Here is a 9126-nt window from a genome sequence, read left to right as displayed (position 1 = left end):
GTTAGCCATAGCTTGTGAAAGCGAAGGTTGGGAGGAGTGTCATCCATAACTAAAACTAAAGTACATGTGTAAACAAAAGAGAAGAGGGATGATCTACCTTGCTGGTAGAGATAACGTCCTTCATGGGAGCCGCTCGTTGAAGGTCTGTTTGACAAGGGGGTTAGAGTACCCACTACCATTCGTTGACAACAACAAAACACCTCTTAAAACTTTACTTTTATGCTCTCTATATGATTTCAAAACTTGAAAAGCTCTAGCACGTGATTTATCCCTGCTTCCCTCTGCGAAGGGCCTATCTTTTACCTTTATGTTGAGTCAGTAAACCTATTTCCCTCTATCTTAAGCAAGCAATTGAGTTGTTGTGATCCAACCATTTATATTGTGATTTATTTAATCATGTCTTTTATTCTTCCTTGTTTAGTAAAAATTTTATCTGAATGAATATGACTTTGAAGGTTATCTATGCTCGAAAAATAAGTACAATCTGTTAATTGTTCTTTGACCAAGAACGAAGTTTGCCATCACCAATTATGATTTCCTATGTACCTTTATTTGTGATTTCCCTTTACTTGTCTCAAGTTGAGTTATATGAGGAAGTTGTTTACTAGAATGTCTTGTGTGAATTAATAAATGTGATGCTTCTTGTCCGTATTTCATTTATCGACTCTTCACTCCATAAACATGTGGTCTTGTTTACTGAGTTCAATTTCGCTTGGGGACAAGTGAGGTCTAAGCTTGGGGGGAGTTGATACGTCCATTTTGCATCACTATTTTATATCATAATTTACTGTTATTCATTGATATATTTCATATTTAGAGATGATACTTATGTTATTTCACCTATTTTGCATGTTTCATGATTATTGGAGAATTACTCACCGGCGTCAGGATTCTGCTGGAAAAAGCACCGTCAGGATACAATATTTCTGAAGATCAACAATTGACGGAAAATATACCGAAGCTCCTATTTTTCCAAATGATGGAGCCAGCCAGAAGGGGAGGCCGAGGAGGGCCACCATGGCCCCCCCATAGGTCGGCGCGGCCACCAGGCCTGGCGCGCCGCCTTATGGGGAGGGGGCCCATGACCCCCCTCGGCCATCTCCGTTTCGCGTACTTCATCTCCAGAAAACCCTAAGGTGCGGGGAACATCGACGAGAGACAGAGCCACCTCTGCGGGGCGGAAAAACACTAGAGAGAAAAGAGCTCTCCGGCAGGCTGAAATCTGCCGGGGAAATTCCCTCCCGGAGGGGGAAATCGTCGCCATCGTCACCGTCATCGAGCTGGACTTCATTGGGATCATCATCATCATCATCTCCACCGCCGACACCATCATCTCCACCGCTGCACCTCGTCTCCGCTGTAACATCTAGGGTTGAATCTTGATTATTTCATAGGGGAAACTCTCCCGGTGTTGATTACTCCTTGTTATTAATGCTATTGAGTGAAACCATTGAACCAAGGTTTATGTTCAGATTGTTATTCATCATCATATCACCTCTGATCATGTTCCATATGATGTCTTGTGAGTAGTTCGTTTAGTTCTTGAGGACATGGGTGAAGTCTAAATGTTAGTAGTGAACTATGTTGAGTAATATTTAATGGTTTGATATTTAAGTTGTGGTGTTATTCTTCTAGTGGTGTCATGTGAACGTCGACTACATGATACTTCACCTTTATGGGCCTAGGGGAATGCATCTTGTATTCGTTTGCTAATTGTGGGGTTGCCGGAGTGATAGCAACCTGAACCCCCGTTAGTATATCGATGCATGAGGGATAGCAGGATCTCAGAGTTTAAGACTGTGGTTAGATTTATCTTAATTACTTTCTTGTATTTGCGGATGCTTGCAAGGGGTTTAATCACAAGTATGTATTAGTCCTAGGAAGGGCGGTGCATTAGCATAGGTTCACCCACACAACACTTATCAAAACAATGAAGAGTAATCAACTATATGTAGCGAAAGCACTAGACTAAATTCACGTGTGTCCTCAAGAACGTTTGGTCATTATAAGTAAACAAACCGGCTTGTCCTTTGTGCTAAAAAGGATTGGGCCACTCGCTGCAATTATTACTCTCGCATTTTACTTACTTGTACTTTATTTATCTGCTATATCAAAACCCCCTGAAAACTTGTCTGTGAGCATTTACAGTGAATCCTTCATCGAAACTGCTTGTCAACACCTTCTGCTCCTCGTTGGGTTCGACACTCTTATTTATCGAAAGTACTACGATACACCCCCTATACTTGTGGGTCATCAGCGGGATATGTGTTGGGACGCCAGAAATGCGCGGCGGGATGGCGCGATGTGGCGGGAGGGGCTGGATTTGGCGGGAGTGGGAGACGAATTTTCCCTATGCCGCTGACGCGTCGGGCCCACGTCGCTTCGCCTCGCTTTTCGTTGTGTCCAGCGTGCCCGGTGCGTCCCCTGTGGGACGGGGACGGGCTCGGGGCGCCGGACACCGTATCAGGCCGCGCCGGACAAAAATCGGCTTTGGGGGACGCGGCTGGAACGGTTTTTTTGTCCGACGCGCCCCAAATAGCTTTGGGGGACGTGACTGGAGATGTTCTAAGCATTGCTTCGGATGCTTCTACTTACCTATTATTTTACAGTAGTTGAGTGCCCGTGCGTTGCCACGGAAAAACAAGACATGGAGAAAAACGATTTTATTTTATTGGGCCCTCCAAGTATGGGTGACTTATAGTTTTCGAATATTCAAACATATACAATACTGTATTAAACACTATACACCCGCGGTTTTCCCTCTTCCTAACCCTCGAAGGATCAACAATATTTTGTTGATACTAAATTGATTATAAAATTGCAACAACCCTAACCCAGATAAGATAACCCCACAAAACGAGTATTCCCTTCATTCTTAGTCATCGGAAGGGAGAGTATATGCTTAACAAATAAAAACATTGTCCATAGAAATGTGAATAGTACAAGAAAGTACTGCCCTCTAATAAAATATATCTGCACATTTTAGTCGAATGTGTCATACTAAATGAGAAATTTTATAACAATATGCATGCCAATTGGACAACACAAATGTGATTCGGATTTAGAGTTTTTGCAAGGACACGAGCCCTCCAGCTATGCCCATACTTAATTAATCATGAAATATTATGGTACCAAGAAAATAGATGGTTACAGTCTTAGCTTCCACATCACCAATTTACCTAATAAATACTCTTACACGCCAATTAATCCTCTCAAGGCAGCTAGTCAAGTATATAATGCTATAAAAGTGATCTAATTTTATTTTGCATTAGCTCACCTTTACAAGGATTTTTATTGTACAAACAATATCACGTTGCAAGAGGTGAAAGAACAATGTCTTAGTATACTAGTAAAATGCTCGTGCGTTGCCACTGACGATAATACATGTATATAATTTAAACAAATGGTTTGAATATGAACTTCACATTGCAACCTATGCCATTTTCATTTCTACAACACAAACCACTGGCATCAAATGGAGTAGTGGAAAGGTGGGTCAGGGTGTAGGCTAGCAAAGGGAAATGTTGATATCAAGTTGTCCTTGTCCTTTTACTGGACTACTCCATGGTGAACGTGAAATATACCACTCGATAAACTCATATAAGCATATCGTACTACATAGTACCCTTAAAAAATTATGTAATTCCATCATTGAGATGTCCTCACGCACCAAACTGGTTACTTCATAAACCGTGTGACTCCCCTGTAGTACTCCCCCGTTCCGTAATTCTCGTTGTGGTTTTAGTTCAATTTGAACTAAAATCACGACAAGAATTACGGAACATAGGAATCGCATATTAGATTTAAATAAACAACAAAGACATACAAAAGCTAGTTCATTGCCCATGTCCAATTAAAGGAAACAATAAGCACATGAGAATTTGCTCATATGCACCACAACAACATGCAAATGATGATTTTTCAGAAAATATATCCAGTAAATGCATGTTGCAGCAACATTCTGCACACCTCAAATTTAAAGCATATGGGGAGCTCGATCTTGATGCCCTCAATCTCCTTATCTGGCATACAGTGTTACACATTGATTTGCTTCATGTCTATGCAACCCTCAAACTCAATGGTGACCGCACCATGGCTTTGAATCGTATGTCCAACGGAAAGAGATGGCCATCATTACAAAAAAAAAAAGCTCCTTCTTGGTAAACATATGCATACCTTTGCCTCCTCGCTCAACTTCATTATGCATAGAAGAGAATGGAAGCAAGACATAGCACAATATATAAAAGGAAAACATAAAACAAAAGAGGATGGATACAGTCCACCATCAATGCCGATGGTTGAATGCCTTGGCGAGCGCCCAAAGTGAAAGGTCTACATAACATAAAAAGAATTCTTGGTACTACAATGTCAAGCTGTACATACATCTCCTAAATTTAGGCACCATATCAGGGGAGGACTTTTAGTTACATATCTATTGTTTTTTTACTAAGGAACCCATCAGTGCACACTGCTACTAACCAGGGTACAATATTTGCAAATACATGGACCTCAAAAGTTGATTTCCTACTACATAGACAGTCACCTTCAATAACAGGAAATTAATTGTTACTACAATGATAAGGAGTAAATACATCTCCAGAATTTATTAACCATTTGATATGTGTACTTACTACTCTCCAGTACACCACCATGAAGAAAGAAATATTTCAGACATGAGCGAAACAGCTTCACTAACATAGTATACCTCCTTTTATTTGTTTGCTCAAAACAATATCTGATCTGGAGCTCTCATCCTCTCACTTCACTATCTATCTCCTCACCTACAAGGACATCAGACAATCACTACTACTGCATAAGGTTGATGACAATCCTAACTATGATGACAACAAGATTTTTAAAACACAATATCAATGTTCTACAATGGCCTCTACTTTGTATCAAATCAAATATTAATGATACATAATAATACTTGAACTCAGATATATACCACTTGTCAGTAGCCAGAGATTGGTCTGTTTCAGTGTAATAAATGGCTCTGAAGATATCTCACTGGCAATTTCATCTGAAACTACTAACAATTTAACATAATTGGATGATGCTTCCAACATGTAATAAATCAAAGCGAATTTTGTCTAGTTTCTACACCCACGGAGAAGTCCTGGACCTATACAGGCAACATAATCAAAAGCACTAAATTACTTGTGACAAATTCAGAATGGAGAAGCAAACTGAATTAAACACAGTACAACTAACTTACCAAGCTGTAGCCGCTTACCAAGCACATAATTTATTGATCATCTCAATTTGCACTTTTGAGCCTGCGGTGCCCACACAGATAAAAGAAAGATACCGTGCTATGGAGTGCAAGATGCAGGAACTCAAGTGCTGAAGAAGACATCGCAGCTTCTTTCTACATGGCCACCTTGTACATCATTACCTCTGTTTTGAATGTATAAGGTAGAATATTCTCATTCATAGTAAAAGGAAGGTCACAAGGAGATATTAGAAGAGGTCAGAAATGAAGAATACATTAGTTATCACTGATGGTGGATAAGCAATTGTAAAAGCACATGTTCCAAACTTTTCAGTACGTAACTCCCACCGTCAATCTTTACAAGTTCCAAGTTAATATCTCTCAGCACTAAACATTATGCATCAGGTGCTTAAGGCATCACTACATGTCCAGAAATTTTACCAACCAGAACGTATGAATATATCTTACCGAACTATAGTCAACTACTCCAGAACAACCTAGTGATGTTAGAATGACATATGTATAAAATTCAAACTGTTGGTTACACCGTAATCTAGATACAAACCCCCACGTACCAATTTTTGTTATCATAAAGTGATAAGAGCAAAGACATTTTGTCATCTTAAAAACTTCTTTTAAGACGTGAAGCATGCATATACATTTTTATAGAAGATACATTACATAGATAAAGAGCATATACTCATGTTGAAATAGTTAGGAAAAGAACTCCTTATGACATACTGGAAAATGGCTGGACCTAGACACCACCCTAGTATATGCAGCATGGGATTCACATTTTTTCATATGTAGCTTAAGCATTGTACTTGATGTCCAGACCAAAAACTTTGTAAGCATGCACCTCTTATGATAGAGTAGCCGCGGTACAATAAGAACAAAATGTTTCAAAGCAAAGTAGAGAAGTTAAAGACCAAAATATCAATTGATTTCTGGCAGCATTGATTTGACACTTACCCATGAAAACTGTCCACCATGGAATTTGTTGCCATTCCCCGCCAAGATCAAAGCAAGTGGAGTGAGCTTCAGTAAGCTAGGTTCTGCGACCCTATTTCCATACGCCCATTGAACCCAGTATTCTCTTTCCCATCTTGGTCCACAAAGGCAGTGCAAATCAAGACCAAGTATGTGGCTGGCATGCCCAAAATCTACTTCACATCATACTCCACATGAGTAATTTGTGATCCAAGCTCAGGTAACACTCTGTCGCCATTCTCGTCGATCTTTTTGAGTAGAGCCTGATCTTGCCATCCACCGAACCAACAACAATTCATTTCGGAAAAACAACAACAATTGAATCTCATTCACAGTACTTGCAGAGCACTGGAAGTTGATGCCCTGTGCGATCTGATGGCCGTGCGAACAATGCAGCACCAGTGACTCAGAGGAGCTACCACTGTCACCCCGCCCCTCGCATCCCGCATATCCCGCCTGCAGAGCCAGTTGTCATCCGGTCCCAAGAAGGTTGACCCAGAGGGTTCAATCTGCACGCTCTTACTGTCGTTGGCAATGTCTCGTGTCGTGATGTCAGTTCCATCCTTCTGGACTCGCCACTCCGTGACAACCTGACAACCTTCGAGGTCTCGATGTCGACATGGTGGGCGCCGTTGGAATGGGGAGCGCTCGTGTCTCCAGGTCTCATGAGCAGCATTGAGTAGGAGCTGGTATTACTGCCACCGCTAGAGATCTTCACCAATACAACCTCCCCGTGCATCAGCCATATCTGATGATCTGATGAGCTGGTGACCTTGGGCGAGGACAAACAAGCCATGAGAGTGCCAGTCATCATAACATTTTAACCGTGAATGCATTTTTATACCCATTGCTCCAGTCTGTACCCACATTCAGAAACACACACTAAAAGAAGCTGCAACAGGTAAAGAATAAGAACATCCAAACACATCCAGCGAGCATTTCATAACCTCACACAAAACACTCCTACACCATCACACGCCACAATTTAACATTCTAGTGAAGACACCACAACTCGTAATTTTAGAACATTCTTACACCATCAGCAAATTTCACAATTCTTGCATATGCCATCATCACGCAAAATACGAGTTTCTGCACTACCAAGACAGTCACAACTTGCAGTTCCGGCATTGCTCTCATCAGCACCGATTTCAGGTGATGATCGATACGCCAATTTCAAGCAAAATACGAGTTTCTGCACTACCAAGACAGTCACAACTTGCAGTTGCGGCATTGCTCTCATCAGCATCGATTTCAGGTGATGATCGATACAGTTGAGATATAAGCTCCTCATGAATCGACAAGGTCGAGCAGAGCCTTGGTCACCTCCTTGACGAGGTCAGCGTGGCGCATCTCCACCTTTATCTGCATCACCCTCTGCTTCTTGATCTTCTCGTCCATGGAACGCGCCTTGCCATCGTCCATCTTCCCGAACTCCCTCTTGCACATGCCCGGGCGCGCCGCCTCCAGCCCCTTCACCTCCTCCGCTAGGTGCGGGTACAGCTCACACATCTCCTGGAACCCCTTGGGCTCATGACCGTTCACCACCGCATTCGCAGCAGCAGCATCAACAGGGGAGGTCTTGTCAGTGCTTGTCCAGACGAGCTTGGAGAGCTCCAGGACCCGGCGGTCGTGCTCCTTGCTGGGGAGCTGGCCCCTCTTGCTGAGTATGAGGTAGCGGGTCCTGAGGCTTTTGACCTTGTTCTGGAGCTCCTTGCTGCCGTAGGCAGATTTGTCGAGCTTCCCGGCAAGGACGTCCACGAGCGCTTCAGGCTGCGGGAGCGCGCCGTGCTGCTTTTGGTGAGCGGCCAGGGCCTCGAGGATACGGACGTCGTCGTTGGTGGACCACATGCGCTCGAATGGGCCTGGCTTCTTGGTCTCGGCCGCCGCCGGGGGCTTGGGGACCTCCGCCGCCTTCTTTGGGGCAGGCTCCGGCGGCGACTGCGGCGGCGCCTCCTCCTCCTCCTCCTCATCCTCGTCGCCGGAAGTGTCGGAGTCCTGCTGTATCTGCGGCTGCGGGGGCCGCTTCTTGGGAGCGGAGGGAGGGGCCGCGCGGGTGGGCTCCTCCTCCTCCTCTTCCTCTTCCTCATCGCCATCCTCCTCCTCCTCTTCGTCAGACGACTCCGACTCATCGCCCTTGTGTGCCGGCGCAGGCGTGTTGTTGAGGACGGGAGTGTGGGCAGGGATAGGGGACTCGGCGAGGGCCTCTTCGTCCTCCGAATCCTCTGAGCGCGAGCGCGACTGGGTCTCGTCATCAGAGGATTCAGCCGGCGGAGGTGGCGGCGGGGCCGCCTTCTTGGCGGCGCGCTTCGGGGCCATCGCCGGAAGCTAGGGTTGAATGCTGGGGAGAAGAGGGTTGGTGGTTGTGGGCGGCGGCGGAGGACTCGGGGGCTTCTTTTTCTGCCGCAGAGAGTGGGGTTACTCTTCTCTTATTTGGGGGAAGAAAAGAAAAGAAAAGAATAGCATCAGCGCCTCCAGTCCAGTCTCCCTTCACCTCGATCGGTTCGTAGCTTGATTCTTTCTACGTGGGCTGGGCTGGGCTGGGCCGACATGGGCTGGGCTGGGCTGGGCCGACATGGGCTCGTAGTCTACCTCGCTACCCAGTACCTAGGGATGTAAATGGTACGGATAATTTCCGTTCCGAATCCGTTTCCATATCCGTTTTTGAGGATATGGTATGCATTTTTAGAAATCCGCTGGATATGGATACTGATGCGGATAGTGATCAAGCGGATATCCGGCGGATATGGTAGAGGATACGGTATTGATACTATCCGACGGATACGGATTATCCGCCATTTTTTGCGGATTATCCAAGGTCTACAAAGAGGATAATCCGAGAAAATTAGCCCAACCCTAAATATTTAGACAATATAGTTAGTTCATCGGCCAAAATATGTATGCTATTAGTATACAAATTG

The 9126-nt window shown here is 44.2% G+C and overlaps 1 protein-coding gene across 1 annotated transcript; it reads right to left on the bottom strand.

The window, feature by feature from the left end:
- Nucleotides 1-7114: 7114 nt before the first annotated feature.
- Nucleotides 7115-8729, bottom strand: LOC127342410 (uncharacterized). The gene has a single exon (XM_051368359.1). The coding sequence runs from the start codon at nucleotides 8522-8524 to the stop codon at nucleotides 7496-7498; it is 1029 nt and encodes a 342-aa protein (XP_051224319.1). The 5' UTR covers nucleotides 8525-8729; the 3' UTR covers nucleotides 7115-7495.
- Between the last annotated feature and the right edge of the window lie 397 nt (nucleotides 8730-9126).

This window comes from Lolium perenne, chromosome 3, assembly GCF_019359855.2.
Source record: "Lolium perenne isolate Kyuss_39 chromosome 3, Kyuss_2.0, whole genome shotgun sequence".
Taxonomy (NCBI): domain Eukaryota; kingdom Viridiplantae; phylum Streptophyta; class Magnoliopsida; order Poales; family Poaceae; genus Lolium; species Lolium perenne.
This window is presented reverse-complemented; position numbering and strand designations above follow the sequence as displayed.

Excerpts from the sequence above, each read along its gene's own strand:
- LOC127342410 (XM_051368359.1), bottom strand. The coding sequence starts at position 8,524 with ATGGCCCCGAAGCGCGCCGCCAAGAAGGCGGCCCCGCCGCCACCTCCG.